Raw genomic sequence first — 20,422 nt, 5'->3', positions numbered from 1 at the left:
GCGGAAAAACTTGCGAGCTGCCTACACTGGCCGCTTGAATTTCCGCAAGAACACTGACTTCCTACTGTCTGAAATCAGTGCTTCTTGTGGAAATGCTATGCTGCTCCCGTTCGGGCAAAAGCCCTCTTGCGCAAATGCTTTTGCACAAGAGGGCCAGTGTAAACAACACAGTATTGTTTTGCGCAAAAAAGCCCTGATGGCGAAAATGGCGATCGGGGCTTTCTTGTGCAAAACCATGTCTAGATTGGCACGGATGCTTTTTTGTAAAAAGTGCTTTTGCGGAAAAGCGTTCGTGCCAGTCTAGATGCTCTTTTCTGCAAATGCTTTTAACAGAAAACTTTTCCGTTAAAAGCATTTGTGGAAAATCATGCCAGTCCAGACGTAGCCAGGGAGCCCATCTTTGCTTCCTGGTTTCTCCCATGCCAGGGGGAAGGAAGACACTGTCGCACAGAGCATTCTTAGCTCTGCTTGTTCCTTGGCAGGGAGCCTCGGGGCTTCCCCCCAGGAGCCATAGGTTGCCGACCCCTGGGCTAGATGAATCCTTGTTCTGCCAACTGTCCCGAGGCCTGGGCCTGAGAGGAAAGCTGGGTGCTGTTAGTGGCTTGTGACATACGATTTTGTAGGAAATATCTTAATGTTTATCTTCCCTTTCCTTCCCAGTAACATTGGTGGGAACACCCTCAACCAGGTGGCTCTGGACTTCTGGCGAGCTGGACGGACCAGGGAGGAGATCACCATGGAATCCTTGGAGCGGCATCTGCGCATGGAGCTTCGTGAGGCCACAGGTAATGGTGTGAATTGCTGCAAGTCTGCATCTGCTGTCCAGAGCCCCGTCCGTGTGGGACTTATTTTATTGAGTGGCTGTTTCATGGCCCTCAGTGACTCCCGAAGCTCTCCTCCCCCCAGTCTCTCCTCAATACACCCCTGGGAAAGCTAGGTCAGTGGCTTGCTTCAGTCATTCGGACTCGGTGACAAAGCTGGGGTTTGAACCTAGATACCTTGCAACCAAGACCAGTGCCTTAGCCATAAGAAAGACACTAACTGCAGTTCAGAGTATCACTCAGTGGTTTCAGGCATGTCTTATGCCCAAAGATAAAAGTACGGGTTGTGTGTAAACTGTAAAAGCCTGATTTCCTACAAACGGGATGAGCTCAGGGCAGACGTAGCCTCATGAATCAGTGGGCACTTTCCTGAACACAGTTGCCATAGCCACCTTGAGTAACAAGCAGTGCTGGACATGGCGCTGCTCAGAGTGTCTTGAGCACAGCCTCCATATTCCTGCTGCAAGAAGACCAGGACACGTGAGGTCATTTTCTTCCCAGTCTCCCCACCTTTCTTTTGCATGCCTGGATGAGCTGTGTCAGGACAGAAGAACTTTTTGTTTCGAAATGGACACTTGCCATTGGACTGCAGCTTTTAGGCAAAGCAGAAGAACAGACGCATGATTAGCCAAGGTGCCTTGTCATACAATAGTTTCTCAGTGTTGAACCAGTTTCTCCAGGCAGACTCAGCCAGTACAAATGTTAGAACAGCAGAGGTGCTGGAGATCTAGCCACATGGAAGAAGCGCATGGGTCTCTTCCAAGTGCTAAATTGAGTGCCCTTCTTGCTGTGGTTTTCATTGCAGATAGTGGCTTTGCTCACAGCCACCTCCTTCAAGAGAACCTCATTGACTTCTTTGTACCATTCCTGCCCTTGGAGTATCACCATGTGAAGTTGTGTGTTCGGGACGCTTTTCTGGCCCGCAGCCTTCCATACACTGAGGACATGCTGGAGGAGGTGGTCAGGATGATGGTTTTCATCCCCAAAGAGGAGAAACTCTTCTCTGCACAAGGTTGTAAATCCGTGTCTCACCGCATCAACTACTTTCTACCCTGAATGTCAGAGGGAACTATACTAGTGACCAGCATGGCTGCTTGCTGCACCAAGAGACTCTTTCTCTTGCAAGAGCAGATTGAAAATTCACCCATTTGCACTGCAAAGGAAATCTTTGAAGTCTCATAGAACTGGAGAGGCCTCTAAGGACTGCTCAGATTATTACACCTGTGGACTTGTGTGGCACCTGTACAGCCTTGAGCTGGCAGAAAGCTGGCTATACATTTGTTGCCCAGTGTAAGTTCCTTCTCTTAGCAAGTAGCTGAGAACAGAAGCCATCATTAGCTGTTGCTAATGAAGAATCCTGGCTGGCAAATAGTGGCCTGCTTCACATGAGCAGAGTTGGTGCAGGATCTTTGGTTTATTGTGGGGCGAGGAGTGTTGAGCTAGCTTAGTATCTTCAGTAGGAAAGTCTGAAGAGGTCACAGAAGCCACTTCCTTGCTGCCTCTCCCAATGCATAATTTGCAGGCCTGCAAAGTAAAATAAGTGCAGTAGCTGCGGGTAAGACGGTGATTGAGTTTAGGTTTTTCACCATCTCCCCTTGGGGGACTAGTCTGAGTGAGAGAGAATTTGTCTCCCAGAATCCTTCTTGCCAAACCAGCTGGTTCACAGTCACGAGAGGAGAAGCTGTCCAGCAAGGGTGAGAAACAGCTTGAGTAGCGATTGGGTGTAAGAATCACATCTGCAGCCTCCACGTATGGCATCCCAGGTATAGAACCCAGACTTTGAGGTGTCATTGCTTTGTGGTCACTTCCATGCAGGACTCCAAGTGAGAGGACAAATGCAGTGAGCTTATGGGCAATGCAATCTGGTGATATTAGCCAGCATCTTCCACTCCCTGGGGCAGCTCTTGCTGTGCACACAGCGTGCCCAGCTTCCTCTGGACAAACTCTTTCTGCAGCATTCATTTAAGGGGGCTCTCAATTGCAGCATTTTGGCCTCTGCACTGCTCTGATAAATCAAGAGGACCAGAGTACAGAGTAGCAGACTGTCCTTGCCTACGTCAAAGTTTGGAGAGTGATAACTCTGCTGTTTGATTACTATTTCATAGAGTACCTAGGATTTCACTGTTACACACTCTGGCTTTTGGCCAAAGACCATGTTACTACAAAAGGGACTGTTTGCGGTCTCGCGTACTTGCCAAATGATTTTAAAACCCCAAAATGTCAACAACGCTGGGGGCAACAGAGTGAGAGAAGCTGCATAATCACTTAATCTGTGGTGTATAGGTCAAAAGTTAGGATGAGGTGGAACAGCACATGCTGAGGACAGAGTTCAGCAGCCTGGATCTTGAACTATTTTAGGTGTTAAAACATCAAAACTGTGCCCGTGCTTTCCAGGCAGCTCACGTACTCACTTTGGAAAGAGTCTGACAAGGTATGTTTTATCTAATTCCCATTGGGTTTAAAGTCTCAATCCTGCCCTGCTTCAGCCTGAACAATAGAAGTGTAATAAACCAATGTTGCTAATTATCCTTCAGTGTCTTAAAGTATATAAAAACAGCTATACTGGGTCTAGCCCAGTGTCCTATCTTCCAATAGTGGCCAAGTGCCACATGCCCCAGCGGAAGTGAACAAAACAGGGAGTCGTTTTGTTTTCCAGCCCCTTGACAAATAGAGGCTAGGGATACCATTCCCCCTCATCCTGGCTAATAGCTATTGATGGACCTAAGCTCCATGAATCCATCTAGTTCATTTTTTGAACCCTATTAAAATCTTGGTCTTCACAACATCCTCTGGAAAGGAGTGCCACAGGTTGACTGTGCTGTGTGAAGAAAAACTTCCTTTTGTTTTTATTGGTAAGATATTAGCAGCAGCATTAGTTATATGGCCATTGTAGAGAAGAAGAAAAAATACTTATACAAATGCTTCATGCCTGTCTACTTTTCCAAGCTAGCCAAGGTGTTAACAGTTTATTACTCACTCTCTCTCTCTGCTTCCTTTCACTTGCAAGTACATGTGCCTTTAAAAAATATATATATTTTTTAAATCACAAACCATTAGCTGGTCATGGAATAAGACCAAAAGAAAGCCTGCTCTTCAAAGCTTCCTATTTTTCTCATCTAGGTTAAAGGGAAGAATCTAAATAGTGTAGATTCAGCTGTAGGGTGTCAAAAGCTGAGATCTAAGCTGTCATGGGATAAGAGGGAAGGTTCTCATGACAAGATAGGAAACAAAGGGTCTGTTTTCAGAATGGAGAGGGGTAACTAGTGGTGTGTCATTGCCGCCCCTGGGAGTCTGTACTGAGACCAATCCTATGCAACATTCAAAAATGATAAGGAGAAAGAGATACAGTGAGGTGGCGAAATTTGTATTATGCATTGAAAACAAAATTCTTCAAGATAGTTTAAGTCCAAAGCAAACTGAAGAGCTTCAAAAAAAAGACCCTCAACTAGGTGACTGAGCAACAAACAGGCAGACAAAAGTCAATGTTGATAAATGCAAAGTAGTGCATATTAGAAAACAATCCCAACTGTAAGTATAAAATGGGGACTAAATCAGCTGTTACCACTCAAGAGTGAGCGCCTAGAATCAATGTGACTAGTTCTCTGAAAACATCCACTTAATGTGCAGCAGCAGTTAAAAAATGGGCATCATTAACAGAGGGACAGAGTAGGGGTGGCCAACCTATTTAACAAGAGCCAAAACAGCAGGGGAAAAAATGCAGAGCTGCACCAGAATTGTCAAGCACAAAAAAACCTAAACCCCTCCCCCCGGAACAGAACTGAGCGAAAACAAAAACATTTTTTAAAAAGGAAGCTGCCCCACCTTCAAGACAGGTGCCATTTTTAAAACCCCGCAGCTCTCACCCTGTAAGCACAGGGAAGGCGGGGGCCATTTGCAGGGGTGCAGGAGCAGCTTGGAGAGCCACACTTTTGGGGCACAAGAGCTGCAGGTGGCTTGCAAGCCACGGGTTGGCCACGGCTGGGACAGAATAAGAAATATCTTATTGCTACTATATTAATCCCCCTTGGTATAGCCACATCTTGAGGTAACCATACCTGCACGCAGTGTTCATGTCAAGAGAAAGTAAATAAGGAAGAATTATTTATTTCTTCCCATAACACAAGAACATACATGAAATAAGGAAGTACTTTACATAGCCGGGTTCAAAAAAGAACTAGATAAATTTATTGAGGCTAAGTCCATCAATGCTAATTAGCCAGGATGGCATCCCTAGCCTCTGTTGGTCAGAGGTGGGAATAGATCGATCACTTGATGATTCCCTTTTCTGTTCATTCCCTCTGGGGCCCCTGGCATTGGCCACTGTCAGAAGACAGGATACTGGGTTAGAGGGATCTTTAATCTCACCCAGGTATGGCCATTTTTGTGTTCCCCTTTTCTAAAAGCAGCACCAAGAAAAAAGGGGTTTTTAGTAACTAGCCCTAGAGAATTTCAAATCCAAAAAAGTTGAGACAAAAACTGATGAGATAAATCCTTAGACTCAGTAATTAGCCCATTGTACAGTTGAGAAATAGGCATGTGTGATATTCAGTTCAGGCACAAATAATCACCATGCCTGGAAATGAGTGGCTGCAGTCTGGCTTGAATGCTCCTGTTTCAGTGAGGTTAAAATATTGGGAGAGCTTTGCAAATCTCTCCAGTTAAATGTTTGTTTTTTATATGTTTGCAGGGATGTTCAATTTTTAAACTCAATGCACCAACCTTTAATTTAGAACCAAGCAAGTGCAACCACTCCAATAAAAGCACCACATATTCAAGTTTGCCAATAAAATATTGCAACTTTTATTTAAAACAAAATGCAAATTGGCAAAAACTTGTGGAACAACAGGCAAAACCTTATTTACATCAAGTTTAACACTGTTTGCAGTTCACAGTCGGACAATAGAGTGAGAATTAAATTAGGAAAACAATCAAAAATATATTACAATAACAATTATTAAACAAAACAATTAACAACACTGGTAGTGTGATTGGTGATTAAGGTGTTTAGTTTAATCCAGTATTGTCAATGAATTCACTACAGATACAAACTGTGTGCTGAGCTGATCATAATTTTTAACCCCTGTGCACAACACACACGTTGGAAGAGTGACCCTTTGGTATAGACATTTAATTTGAGAGAAATAAATCAGGTCTTCAGTAATCTAGCCTACTCCATATGGGTAGCAAATTATAAAGATTTTTTTCTATCTGCCAGCTCCACTGACCATCCATGCAAAATCCTCTTGCCTAAGGTTCTGGAAAGCATGCTGCACTCAGCATAAAGGAGGTTTCTGCACATGCTCTTGTCACTCGTTTCTGTTTGTGGCAAGCCTCTGGAAGCTATGTATTAGGCATTGAAAACAAAGTAGTGATTGCCAGCCTGTCACTTGCACTTGTGAAAAAGTGAAACCCATTGCTTGCCAGAGAAGTCAGAACCCTAGAGACCCTGATCACACTGTATTGGAGACATCCTGGAGTGGTGCTTTGGTCACACATCTCCTTTTAAGTGACAGCACGAATAGCAGGTAAGGTCTTTTCGCACACACTGGTCCCAATTGTGAAGCTCTTACTTAGGCTAGTGCCCTAGGGCTTTGGAGGGAGGCTGAATAAAACACAATAAGGAATTCAGGATATGGCATGTGGCAATTACTAACTCCAAAAAGACCGAAGCTTTTCAATCCACAAGGGAACTGATGAATATTAACACAAACACTGGTGCTCTATAAAACAAAGCAGTTAGTTGTGTCATCATCACATCCTACTGTGCTACCTTCCACAGCACAAAATGCTGCCAAATACCTAGCACTTTTAAAAAAGGTTGTGGAGACCATCTGGCATAGCTTACATATATATTCAGTGGCTTGCACAGGTAAGAGCTTGCAAATTGAACAGTGGTGCAACTCCCAGAACGCTAATGTTACGTTGGGGAGGGAGGGGGATCAGACCACTGAGAAAGCTATTCCAGTGGGATTATGGGGCCACCAAGGCTATATGGCTATCTATATTCGTGTCAGCACTTTCAATGCTACAAAGGAATGTAGAGAGCAGCGAGATTCTGCCTTGATTGGAGGCAGTGCCTTGCCAACGGTGGAGCTCCAGGTGACCACACAAGAGGGAACTAACATTGTACCAAAGTTAAAAACAAACTACAGTTTTATCAACAGACACTGATAAGTTGTGCAACAGCCTCAAACTACTCACAAGTGACCAACTGTCAGGTAGTATCCATGCTAGACTACCAGCAATGGTTAGAGCCAACCAAAGGTGAAGACTGTGTGTTGTGTTTTAGGGGAGGAAAAGGGCAGGTGACCAGTGACAAATCTGCCCAGCATGCCTGATGCTTCAAATATGAATGTGTAATGGTGTGCAATGGGTGGGAGGGAAAGGGATTAGTTTAATATATTAACTCATTTGGCAGTTCTTACTACAGCAGCAACAGTCCTGTGGAAGTATGCCACCTGGGCTAGTGCATTCACTTCCAGCAGCTCTGAACACCGTCAGTGCGTTACACTTCCTTCCCTACAACCAAACAGACTCTTCCCTCTTCGGACAACTCATGCTCAGAATTTTCAGTATTAGGTATCAACTGTGCCCAACTGCCTTTCCCTTGTGAGCTCTGGAGGCCAAAATATGCATTAGTGCACACAGAGGGGAGGATCTGTGCAGCTAACTGGCCGTGCAGCCACTCCAGGACTGGACAGCACATGGAAACCACCCCTACCAAAACAAGAACCCACCATCGATTCTCCTGCCTCTGGAAGGCAGTAGCAAGGAATGTCTCTCCTCGTAGACACAAGCAGACCAGATTTGCTGATGGGAAATTCTTGACATTCTGCCCTTTCAGCTTCAATCTCTCGCACACACACACACCCTTCCTCCATTGTCTCCTCTCTCCCTCCCCCTATTTTTGAGATGAATCTGTAAACTCGAGGAGAACTCTGATCTGAGGTACAGCACAAAAACTCACTCAAGTATCAGTCTTTCCTTTTGAAAGCATCAATACAGGAACAGAGTTTCCCCTCCATGTGTAATTTTTCCTTTACCCAAATTGACAGTAGCTACCTTTGAACCACATCACTGATTTCTTGGACACATGACAATAAGTTATTAAGGACGGGATTTGTCCCGGGCACACTAGCAGCTGTTGAGGACACCTGCAGTTCCTGCAGGCTGAGTTCCAGTTTGCTCACGGCTTCCCGGAAGGCAAATTTGTTGCGTGTTTGTGGGATGCAGTCCACATAGCCTGAGCAGTAATCCAACAGCTGGTGCCCTGTATCCACCAGCTGGCTGTTTGGCGTGGGCTCGGTGATGGCACTCGAGAGGAGGTCTGCACACTCCAGCAGCGCCTCCTTGCTGATTTTGTCCGCTGAGATTTTCTCAGCTGCCTGTTTGGTCTTTCTTAATGTCACCTTAGCACCTGCCGTGCCATTGGCCATTTTGGCTGGGGAGGTGGACGAGGATGACAGAGGCACTTGAGGTGGAGGCATCATGGGCCTCCCAGATTTTCCACCATGTGCCACCACTGCCTTTTTACCACCTTCACTTGTTTCTAGTCCGTGCTGTGCTGCGGCGGTGTTGCTCAACTCTTCTGCTGTGTCTGAGCAAGTGGGCGGCTGTTGCAGGAGCCTCATCACTGGCGGTGGAGGTGGGGCACACTTTGGTTTTACCCGTCTGGGCCGGTCCCTGTCGCCGGAAGATGTGACCTGATGCTCAGATAAGAGCTTAAATTTATTACCCTGAGAGTCTGTGCCAATAAGCTGCACATCTGCTGGAGTATGTTTTAGAGTGGGTGAGATTAGGACTGGCACTTTGTGGTTATGAGTGGTTGGAAGTATTGCTGCGGCCTTTGCTGGGGAAGACCATCCTGGTCTCTCTCCATCTTCTAGGGCCGCTTGCCGTGTACTGGTGTTTTTTTCTTTGCTCTTAGGGGCTGTTGCCAGACCTGGACAGTCCTTCTCTGCAATAGCTGAATCCCCTGAAGCTGTTCTAACTGGAAGAGCAGTGGCACCTCTTGGCAAGAGTTTAGCTTTCGGTCTCTCTCTGGTCAGAACAGGGCCGTCTTCAAGCTTTTTGGGGAGCAGGTCATTGGCTCTACCTGTAGTCTCCTCTGGCTGAGAGGAGGTGGACACTGTCCTTTCCAGCTGTATTTTTGACCTCTGACAATTTCTAGGAAGAGTCATTGCCATTCTGTCCTGCTCTGGAGGCCCTGAAGACATGGAAGATGTAGAATTTGACCTTGGAAAAGGCTTTGAAGCTTCTTCACCAACAGTGGGTTTCCCTGCTCGTAAACCCAGGGTCTTTTTAATCAAGCGCGGTGTAAAGAAACCTGTGATGCCTGACCACCCACCACCAGTGCTTGTGCCCCCACCACCGCTGGTACCACCACTGTCATCACTGTAAAAGCTCCTCTGTGCAAAGCCCCCTCCGTAGCATTTGGCTGCAGCCAGGCTTGCATCCTGCTGAGGGGGTGGGAAAGAAAACCCATCGACATGCTGCAAGGAAGCAGCAGATGAAAAGTTACCCGTGAGCTCGTATTTCTTGTGGGGCTGGTTCTCCATCTCACGGAAGGAGCTGCTGCGCTTTGGAGGTGTGGGGGCATTCCTCTTCTTCATAAAGGAGCTGAAAAAGCCACCCTTTCTGTCCCTGGTGAAAGTGGTCTCTTTGGCGTCTTCCAAGAGGCCACTGGGAGACTTGTCCCTTTGCTTGCGAGGCAGTGCTGGTGATCCACTTGTTGGCTGTGTGCTTCTGATAAACCCTAAAGACAAGAAACAGATGTGAATAAAGAATTGATGAAAACTCTAACTCACCCTCCAGCCTGAAACACTTGGACTGTCCAAATCTAAAGAGCTTTCTTCTGAAAAAATGTAACTTAGTGCACATCTGGTGTTCTTAGGCAAATGATTAACTCAGAAAAATAAGTACAAGTTCACTTGACAGAAAATGTATGAGAAAATCAAAATCCACTTTTGTCTTCTACTTTCTTATTTCCTTTCTTTTCCCTGAACATATAGAACTGACAAAACATTGCAACAGGGTTTTTTCCCCCCACTTTACAGCAATAAAAGTGAAATTAAAAAGGAAGGTTTAAAAAAAAGAGTAAATTTACCAAAATTAAAACTGCAAAGGTTTTCTGGAGCCTGGTAAAATATCTGTCTGCTGAGGCTAAAGCCATTCCCTGAGGCAGAGCTGCTTAAAATGCACTAGTACAGGGGTGGCCAACTCATTTAACAAAGAGAACCAAAATAGCGGCAGAAAAAATGTGAAGAATTGTCAAGTGCAAAAAGAAAAAGAAAAAAATAGGAGACTGCCCCTTTAAGAAACACGCTTAGACTTTTTGGCCATATCAGGCTCCCATTGACAGCCGCCATCTTCAGCGCCATTTTGAATGGTGAGCACAAGGGGGCCGTGGGCGGGGGGGAGCACAGGAGCGGCTTCACAAGCTGCATTTTTTGGGGGAGAAGAGCCGCATGCGGCTTGCCCACCCCTGCACTAACATGGCATGACAGAGATCACCAGGCTTTGAGTCAGGCAGAAGTCACAAGTGAAATAAGCCTAACGAATTCAGTAACAAGTTCTTGGAAATCTGTTATCACACAAAGACTGCTTCCCAAGATGGAACAATTATTGAACTCTGAGTCCTACAATGATGTAGCACCTTCTTTTCAATGATGCTAGAAATTCCTCCATTTGACTAGTAATTTCTGCACACATACTGTGACCAAAAGGTCCAAACTTGTTCTGTACCATTTCATACCATTCACAGCCATACTGCTTTTCTCCATCTTGGAATCCTCCTCTGGGTATCAGCAGCTTTCCCAAGAAATCAAGCGTTTCCTCAATCTGATCATTCCCCTGGGCTACTCCAGGAACAGTAACAGAGCCAGCATTTACTGGCCCTGTACATGCTCAAGGCTGTGTTGCTTTTTCCTCTTACCTTAACAGTGCAAATTGAATGATATGACTATATCTAGTTGAGTCTATTTGAGGAGTTATTAAACCTACAAGCCATACTGCTAAATTACACAGGGCAGGTGCTCAGCTAGTATAAATGGTTCATAGTTCCTTTGACTTTTAGTAGAGCTATAACAATTCACAACAGCTGAGGATCTGCCCCACACCTTCCTGGTCACGCTGATGCTTTCATTGTGCCCATACCTGGTGCTGAGCTGGAAGCGGAATGCTCCACAGTATCTTGTGTTCCTTCAATATTCTCCTTGTTCTCCGCCTGTTTCTTCAGAGTCCTAGTTTTTGAGGGAAGCATGGGTAACCGGGGCAAATAGGGAACAATAGATGACGAAGAGGCTGTTCTTCCAAGTTCCTCTGCCACCTCTGTGAGAAAAGCCAGGGGAAAAGTCAGAATAGAGAACAGAAGAGGAAAGGTAGAGTCTGCATCTTTATAACAGGGACTGGACTGGACAGAAGAGAGGCATCACTTAGCAACTGATTAAGCCACTAGGGCACACTGTGTATTGGCTATCCCACCTCTCCTTGGGTGGGCAGGACTAGAACCTGCCACCCTGCACTCCTCAGATGAACGCCCTATCCCCTAGGGCCAACTTTGCTCTTCCAAGACCCAGGATGCTGATGATAGTTACTTACCAATGATCGCAAGGTAACTCATTTACATTTTTAAGTTCAGCAACTACGCCCTAACCAAAGAGTTCTAAAAAGTGGCCTCTAACTTTAACAGGGAGCAGCAGCCTACAGGGCCCCCCCAATGCAGGTTCCTGTTAGACCTAAGAAGAAGGTTGCAGGGCTCAAGATGTAGGACACTTTTCTCTAATGTATACCAGGTAGGTAGGTCCTTAAAGCTCATGGCAATTTGCCAGGCTGCTGCTGGTCTGGGCAAAGTCTGACTGCCCCTATTCTACGCCATCACTGGGAAATTTTAGACAGGAGTATTTTCTGGGGCAGGAAGTGAATAGACCAACTTCATTTACAGTTACAGTTACAAAGACTGTTAGGAGGTGCCGAGGTACTCTTCTCTACTGGCTAATACTGTGCAATGTGTTTCAGACAATGGGCTTGTCTACTCTACACTATAGATAATGGCAGTATAAAGTTATGTCGCTCGGAAGTGCAACTAACCTCCCCCCCAGCATCATAAGTTATGCTAATCTAAGTGTCCTCGTGGACAGTGCTGTCCGTGGGAAAGCTGCTGCCACTGCTTGTGGGGAGTGAATTAATTCAGTCAACCAGAGAACTCTCGTTTGTTGGCATAGACAGTGGTGCATCATCACCAGGTGTTATAGTTGCATTGGTGCAGCTGCCCTACTGTAGCAGTTCTAGCGCACAGTAGCCCTAAGATTTATTTTCTAGCTATGTCCAGGGGATTATTGCATCCATGTGTTGCTGGTAATGGCACATTAGGAAAATCTGATTTCAGAGACTAAAACAGACTATTTTGTGAAAATTTTGTATTTATATTCACACAATTTCTGAAGTAAAAAATATAAACCCTACATGTTTCACACCCACCTTCCTCCCTTGGGCCCCTGGATGGTAGTCAGACTTAGGTCTGCAATGGAAGAAGAGTTTTATTTTTTCTAAAAATCTCTCCTATTTATAACTGAATGAATTACTTTTGTTTCCCTGGAAGTATTTCTACAGTGTATCTAATCTCATTGCAATGAATATGAACACAAGTTTGCACATTAGCAGAATACAGTCCAGTGGCCTCTAGCAAGGTGAACACCAATAGAGGTGTGATCAACCTGCCTCAGCGAAACAGTGCCCTGGAGGTGAAACTCCACTCCCAACATTTCAAGCACAGCAGCATGGGTACTTGCCTTCAGAGATGCTGGAGTCATGGAACATTGTTTCAAAGGCTTGATGGGTCTCAGCAAAGGATGGTCGGTCTGTGGGATTCCACTTCCAGCCTGCAGCACGAGAAAACGGGAAAGCTCTCAGTTCACAGGAAGAGTGGAAAATCTAGTATTCTCACTGAAAAAAGGAAGAAAAGCCTCCAACCTACTAAATAACTGCTGATGGACTGTACGATCCTATTGCTACACTGGCTGTGGAATAGGTCCTAAGTAAAGCACTGGTGTGGTGTTGATAGGTCAGGAATTACATCATTTGATTTAAGCCCAGCACCATGTCACTGACATAAGTTTTTCCAAACTTTTTTTTTTTTTTTACATTCAAAGGGAGTTTTTCCTTGTTCGCTACCTCAGCCCTGGAGACTGAACTCTTATCCAGCTACAGAAGAAGTATTGATAGCCCCAGCAGTACAAACGTTCAGCAATGAACCACTGATATTTTTAAACATTGCTGGGGGCCTATAGTGGGGTCTATAACCCCACGTAGGGCAACGAAGGGTTAAGGAGTTGCCAGCCTTAGCCTACCACACCTGCAAGAGAAGTTCAAAGGGGAGCAGAAGAGCTCACTTATGGGGAGACCAGGGAAGAGGACAGGCCTTCCAATGTTCCCTCCTGCAGAAGTGGCTACAGCAAGGCAAGATCTTTCCTGAAAACAACTGCCTGAAGATCCCTCCCGCAGGGGAGTGAAGGCCTGATGTCCTGTGAGAGGCATTCTGCTCCCTTTTGTACTAACTCAGCTTGTGCTAATTCCCTGGCTTTTTGTGGCGGACTACCCGCATGGCCAGTCACAGGAAGACCCAGGCCACCACTAGCCAGCAGATACAGCCCCCAAGGAAGAGAGAGCTGCCACTTACGAAGGGCTAGTATAATTCAGTCGGCAGGAGCTACGTGGGCCTCAGCCTCTGCTGACATTTCCAAAGGCGCCATCTAGTAACAGTAGTAATGGTGATTTTCTGAAGTGGACATGTGCACACTCAGACCCTGGCTTGACACCATCACACTCATTTCACACAGTCAAGCACACACCCATCTGGTGGATGGTGAAAGTTTTTAAGCCAGCTGATTTGGAGTGGCAGACTCCACAGCCTATTATAGACACCCTCCATCTACCCAGAATCTCCTATTTTGCTGCCAAATCGAAAGTGAAAGGAAATACTCACATGCCCTCATCAGTTCATAAACCTTTGGAGGGCACCCCTCTGGCTGTTCCATCCGATATCCCTTCTCCAGCAAATCGTACACCTGTGAGAGGTCAATACCTGGGTATGGTGACATCCCGTAAGTGGCAATTTCCCATAAGAGCACCCCAAAGGCTGCAAAAAGAGGAAAAATAGGCCATGATTATCAATCTGTCTCTTCTCTTCCATTGTCTGAATGCTACTGCGCTTTCTACTGTGACAAAGCACTCTCTCCTCTGAAGGTACTTTTCAGGACAGCCTGTGGGGAAGGTGGAGGGAGAGTTTAGCATGCTAAAAGTATTGCTGCGTTTTGGAGTAGTGCCCTAGCCTGGTATCACAGCACATCCCTCTCACAGCAGCCTAAGGAATCAAAGGTGCCCGCTACCCGGGCTCACATAGCAGAGGGCTTTGCATATGGGGAGTCCTTTCCTTCTTACCCCACACATCTGATTTAATGGAGAAGGTGTTATAGGCCAGGCTCTCGGGTGCTGTCCACTTGATAGGAAACTTGGCTCCAGCATGAGCTGTGTAGGTATCTCCAGTCATCAGTCGACTTAAGCCGAAGTCAGCCACTTTCACCACATGGTTTTCTCCCACCAAGCAGTTCCGGGCCGCCAGGTCCCTGTGTGAGGGAGAAGAGATGCAGTGGCAGAGGTGTAAACATTCAGAACTCTTGATCCCAACACACGTGTGGAATGGGCTTTAAAAGGTCTTTGCGCACCGACTGCCGGGCCACAGGCACAATTTATTTGTAATAATTTTACAGTCTGCAGTTTGTCTAACGTATACTAATTGTAGCCTTCAGCAGTCTGCCACTGACACTACCAGCACCTAGTGGTCAACTGGCCACTCCACTACCTATCCCTTTAGGGGTCTGGGAGGGTCCAGCAGATGCATATAGAAACCTGGGGATCTTTGGAAGCAATGGTGCTTGGGGGAAGGAATCTGGACCTCGTGCTTTCAAGGGATTGAAACCTTGCAGAGATGGTTAGGTGAGGCTTCCCTCTCACTCGCCCAACTGGGAAGGAACATGCGCTGGCAGGAGAAGGCGGGACCCATGGGAGTGGAAGGCTGTGAAGTGTGGAAGAGTGTTCAGCTGAAGGAAATTAGCAAAAGCCTTGCAGCTGTTTCAAGTCACAACTCCTGCTCCAGAGAAAGTGCTGGGGAGGGAATGCCTGCTTAAAGGAAGGCAAGACTGATTAGCCTAAAGCTAGGAGATAACCCTAGCTCCAGAGAGGGCGATCCTGCTTCAGGGAAGGTAGGACTGGCTAACCTGAGTCAAAGAGGCCTAGGGTGGTATTATAACTCTATAGAGACAAGGCTGAAGGGGAAAGATTGACTAAGACCCAGGCAAAAGATAGAGGAGTTCCTTGCCACAGCCTAGATGCTATGAGCAGATTCAAGGGGGTATCACTGTAGCTGCCAAAGAACCATTATTCTGTGCCGATTATGCTTCAACTGCTGTTTTGTGTCTAGTTTTGGGTACCACACGTGAGAAAAAAATGTGTACCAACTGGAGAAAGTCCAGAAGAAAGCAACAAAAATTAATTAGAGAGAGAAGACATGACCTATGAGAGAAGTTTGAAAAAACTGGGTTTGTTTAGTCTGGAGAAGAGAAGACTGAGGGTGAATGTAACAGTTTTCAATTATATAAAAGGGTGTTACGAGGCGGAAGAAAAATTATTCTCATTAACCTCTGAGGACAGAACAAGCAGCAATGGGTTTAAACTGCAGCAAGGGCAGTTTAGGTTGGAAGTTAGAAAAAAGCCTTCCTGTTGGTGGTTAAGCACTGGAATAAATTGTGTAGGGAAGTTGTGCAATCTCTGTCATTGGAGGTTTTTAAGAGGAGGTGAGAAACACCTGTCAGGGATGGTCTAGATAATACTTGGCCCTGCCTGGAGTACAGGGGACTGGACTAGAAGACCTTGGGTCCCTTTCAGTCCTATGATTCTATAATCCCGAGCAGTGACAGGAGAATCTAGAGGCCTGACAGATTGTGACAAGCTGAGCAAAAGGTAGGAGCAGTCCAGGGAATATGGCATAGGGACTGAAGGAGCCGTCCTTAGCCACAACCTCGAAAGGAGAGTGGGCCTAGTTTCCCCTACTCCTTCGCAGACCAAGTGGCCAAGTCACAGGAAGCAGAAGGAGAAGGAGAAGAGGCCAGGTATCAGCCAAGGTTCCATGTAAGCAGTGTGCCTGCGTGGGCGCACAACCCTATTCTGAGCCCCAGGAAGAGGTTCAGAGCTTCCTGCCTGCACAGGGAGCTCAGCTGATTGGCTGGGGAAGCAGGAGCAGGGCAGAGCTGCCTGCTAAAAATGGAGACGCTGGCTCCAGCCTCTACTCCAGACCTACACAAAAGATGATCCACAGGCCGGATCTGGCCATGAAAGCTTTGGCCGGCTCCCTGCCTGCCCTGCACGCACTCGGCATTCAGGAAAGCTGGAAACGTGTGTGTTTCTCAACGCTGAGAGTCTGGAAGGAAGGGAGGCAGGTTTCTCATGTTGCCCTCACCCCTAGTAGCTCCCATTGGCCAGTTTTGACCAATAGCAGCTGCCTATTTGTAGGACAGGCAGCATGTCAAGTGCCCCTTCTCCCTTATCCCCCAGGCTCACAGCATTCAGTTCTGAGAAATAAAAATACTCTCCTGAGTGTGTACAGGGGCTGGAAGGCAGGACCCTGGCTAAAGAACCTGCTGGGCTGCTGGCTGGGAGCCAGGTAAGGCACCCCGACCCTCTGCCCCCCTACTCCATGTAACCTAAACCTTCTGCCCCCTCTCCAGCCCCCGTACACCTACCCAGACACTGCATCCCCTCCTCAGATCACAACCCCCTCTTAGACCTTGCACCCCAGTCCTCTATCCCTACTCACAGCCCAAATCCCTGCACCCCCTTCTTGTACTCCTGGCCCAGGTCACAACCCCCTCCCAGGCCCTGCACCCTCTCCTCCTCGCCCCAGTCCATTGCCCCAGGTCACAATCCCTCGCTTCACCCAAACTCCCTCCCAGATCCCAAATCCCAGTCCCTTACCCCAAGCTCCCTTCTGCACCCAACCTGCATCCCAGATCCCCAGACCACCTCCATTAATATAAAGGAAGAGTGCAGCTCTTGACCACTCACCAAATTCTTGGGAGTGGCCCCCATCAAATTATTGCCCACCCCTGTGTTAATGGCTTAAGGTAAGAAAGAAAAAGATTCTTTTATCAGAATTTTTTGAGTGTTGCAGATTTCTAAAACTCTGGTCTTAATGATTTTTTAAAATTCTGTGTTACTAATTCAAACATGATTAACTGTATTGCATTAAGGCCAGAACTTTGCCATCTGGTAGAGTTCTGGCTCTTATGAGTCAGAAGCAGCAAGTACTAGGTGTGATGCTGGCTGTTTTGTAGGATGAAACCTTATTTGCCAGGTCTTTGAAACACGCATCTGTCTGTTAGAAAGGATGATGCTACATGTACTCTAAGGTCTCAGAGGGGTAGCCATGTTAGTCTGTAACTAAAAAACTTAAGCAATAATGGTCCTGCAGCAACTTAGATTAACAAAAATATACAAATAGTCAGGGCTTGCCGAACCGCGGCGAGCCCCGCTCACCAGCCACGCTGTCCGGCGATCTGTGCATGCACAGATCATTCTGCACATGCGCAGATCGCCGGAACCCGGCTCTTCCGGGTTGCAATCTACTCGCCACGGGCAAGTAGATTGCATTATTTGTCAAGCCCTGCAAATAGTATCATGAGCTTTCGTGGGCACAACCTAATTCTGAAGCCAAGGGTGGTGTTAGTTTTCTTTTTATTTGATTGTATATTAAATAATTACAAGTATTGCTCCTTGTCAATTAATCTCTTATTTTAATATATTTTCTTCTACTTCTAAATATATATTTATATCTATGGTTTTTGTTTGTACTGGTGGGTGCCTTGCACACAACACCTCAATATTGGTGTTGCACATAAGAAATTTCAGCACGCCCAAAAGAAAGTTCAACCTGCCCAAGGACTGAAAATCTTAGAGGGAACCGTAATCATGGCCCCCCGACTGAGGACAGAGCTTAAAAGTGACTCAGCTTTGGGGTTTCCTCTGAGACTTTTCTGTTAACTCTGGAAGGCTAGGCCCATACAATGACAGACACTGATGGCACCAGAATTACTACAGGGGGAGTTAGATTGAAAAATGCACTGCAACACTGAACCTAGACATGGGAAGGTGCTCTTGAGGGGAGAGGCAAAATGGCAAGTTCCCCAAAGTGTATGAGGCACAATGCATGGTACAAGCCATGGACTCTGTCTCAGGGAATGTAACTTATGAAGGACAGGGTGACAACAATAGTATTATGTGATTACAAAAGGCCTGGCCACAGGAGCCAATTATTATTTTAAATAAAAATAAGTGCCCAATATATATGCACTCCTTACCATGAGACTGATGCTGAAAGGGCCTAAAGTATCTATTAGTCACTCACTCATATCCACACCAGGATGAGTGGGAGCAAATGTATTTTTGCCTGACCCTTCTACTGCGCTGCCATTATGCCACTACATTTTCAAAGGACAGAGTAATTTTAATTGAATTAGCAACTGAACACACTGAAACAAACCACTCTGAACAAGGAAACTTCAGCACCACCACTAGGAAGGTGTGCCCATGGTTCATTCTATGCTGGGCCTCTGTTTAGGCTGCTAACATCAATGGCTATTGTGAGGAGGGACACATGCCCATTGAGAATGGGATGAAATTAACTCACTGCGCCCGTGTCCTTTCATTACTAAATTAGACCAGACCTGAACAGGTGACTCTGGTTCCCCATGTCTTTCAAAGAGCTTGTAGGAGACCTCACTTGAAATCCCACTTCCAAGCTGTAGCCAGACACACACCCCATCTTGTTTTTCCACGAACCCCATCTTGTTCCCCCCCCCCCCGAGAGCAAGAGAAAGGCAGTCAGCCTTTGATGCCCTGGGAACGCAGGTGTGCTGCCTGTCCCTGACTCTACCATAAACAGAAACCAGACAATAAATGGGCTAGCTGATGACCCGGGGCCTCCCGTCGCCCTGATGGCTAGTACCAGTAATTGACACGCCTGCACTGTCCCAGGAGAGGAATCTTCGCCCATCACATACCAGAGGTGCCCATTGTCTGCATTTTCCCAGGTGTAAATTATGCTTTGCACCCTTCGTGGGAAACTTGGTGTTCAAAGCTATTTTTCCTCATTGGCCACTTGAGCCCAGGAAGAAGCCTACATGACCCAAGGGGTATAAAAGAGGTTCAGCAGCCCACCCCATTTGAGCTCCAATCATCTATACCTGATGGCAGGTATTGATTGTCTCCCGAGGTCTGTGGGACGCCCAGCCTCGCCCTACTTCTTCCCGAGGGATTGAGAGAAAGACGCTGGCCACGCCAAGTCTGGAACGCAGGGGTGAGAATATATACCTGCTATGTGTCTATTTTGCATGCATTTAATAAGAGCTCAGAGAACCAAAAGGGTTTCATGGTACCTGTAAGTGACTTATTAGTGTAATTTCTGTCCTGTCCTTTGTAGTGGCTGTGTTATCTGTAACATAGCAGTAGCATTTAACAACTAAGTTTACCCTGTAACAATAAAATAGTAACTGTTTAAGCTTTATCCTGACTCCTTCAGTTGCTGTAACAGAACCAAGCACAATTTAAAAGAACTTCAGCCGGCCATAAGGGACTCACTGCCCTGACCGTCGGCTGACACAAGCCCATGAAACTTGCAAAAAATGGCAATATCCCTTCCCCCTTCACTGCCATGTGGGTTTGTGACACAGCATGCTACCTACCTATGGATGAAGTTCTTCTTCTCCAAGTACTCCATAGCAGAGGAGATCTGCGTGGCCATGTAGAGCAGCACGACAGCGCTCACCTCCTCTCGGTTGCATTCTCGTAGGTAGTCCAGCAGGTTCCCATATGGCATATATTCCGTCACAATATAAAAGGGTGGCTCCAGGGTGCACACACCTAGCCATGAGAGAAAGAGGCAACATTAACATTTAAGTAACTATTACCTCAGCCCTAGTTCACCAGGGCTACGGAAAAGAGCATCTAGATTGGCACTGACGCTTTTCCGCAAAAGCACTTTTTGCAGAAAAGCGTCCGTGCCAATCTAGACACGCTTTTCCGCAAAAAAGCCCCGATCGCCATTTTCGCGATCGGGGATTTTTTGCGCAAAACGAATCTGATCTGTCTACACTGGCCCTTTTGCGCAAAAGCTTTGTGCAAAAGGACTTTTGCCTGAACGGGAACAGCATAGTATTTCCGCAAGAAGCACTGATTTCAGACAGTAGGAAGTCAGCGTTCTTGCGGAAATTCAAGCGGCCAGTGTAGACAGCTGGCAAGATTTTCCGCAAAAGCACATGCTTTTGCAGAAAAACTTGCCAGTCTAGACACAGCCCAGGACTCTTGAAGGATCTGAAATCCATTTACTGCGTTTTCTACCAGGGTAATGTAATCCCCTCCTATCTGTAGTACTCACAGGCTTTGTCTACACTGCAGGGGTTTTGCGCAAGAAGCCTTTTGCGGAAGAGTTCTTGTGCAAAAACTTCTTGCACAAAAGTGCATCCAGACCTTAAAGCGCATCGCAAAAAAGATGC

The 20,422-nt window shown here is 46.5% G+C and overlaps 2 protein-coding genes across 7 annotated transcripts in view; one reads left to right on the top strand and one right to left on the bottom strand.

Moving 5' to 3' along the window:
* The window catches only part of TOR3A (torsin family 3 member A), a 52,268-nt gene that overhangs the window by 7,661 nt on the left and 24,185 nt on the right, over positions 1-20,422 (top strand). For 3 of the 4 annotated variants that reach the window (XM_075936855.1, XM_075936857.1, XM_075936858.1), the window contains exon 5: positions 661-785. In XM_075936855.1, the coding sequence (XP_075792970.1) occupies positions 661-785 (125 nt within the window). Of the gene's footprint in view, positions 1-660; positions 786-1,626; positions 8,823-20,422 lie in introns of those variants that run through there. The other variant, XM_075936856.1, reaches the window with a different exon arrangement.
* The window catches only part of ABL2 (ABL proto-oncogene 2, non-receptor tyrosine kinase), an 83,267-nt gene continuing 66,641 nt past the window's right edge, over positions 3,797-20,422 (bottom strand). For all 3 annotated transcript variants that reach the window (XM_075936854.1, XM_014575449.3, XM_014575448.3), the window contains exons 6-11: positions 19,613-19,790; positions 14,259-14,443; positions 13,804-13,956; positions 12,611-12,700; positions 10,977-11,150; positions 3,797-9,576 (exon numbers count right to left, since the gene is read on the bottom strand). In XM_075936854.1, the coding sequence (XP_075792969.1) occupies positions 7,880-9,576; positions 10,977-11,150; positions 12,611-12,700; positions 13,804-13,956; positions 14,259-14,443; positions 19,613-19,790 (2,477 nt within the window). In that variant the 3' untranslated portion in view covers positions 3,797-7,879. The remainder of the gene's footprint in view (positions 9,577-10,976; positions 11,151-12,610; positions 12,701-13,803; positions 13,957-14,258; positions 14,444-19,612; positions 19,791-20,422) is intronic.

The sequence above is a fragment of the Pelodiscus sinensis genome, chromosome 9 (genome assembly GCF_049634645.1).
Source record: "Pelodiscus sinensis isolate JC-2024 chromosome 9, ASM4963464v1, whole genome shotgun sequence".
NCBI classification, from domain to species: Eukaryota; Metazoa; Chordata; order Testudines; family Trionychidae; genus Pelodiscus; species Pelodiscus sinensis.
This window is presented reverse-complemented; position numbering and strand designations above follow the sequence as displayed.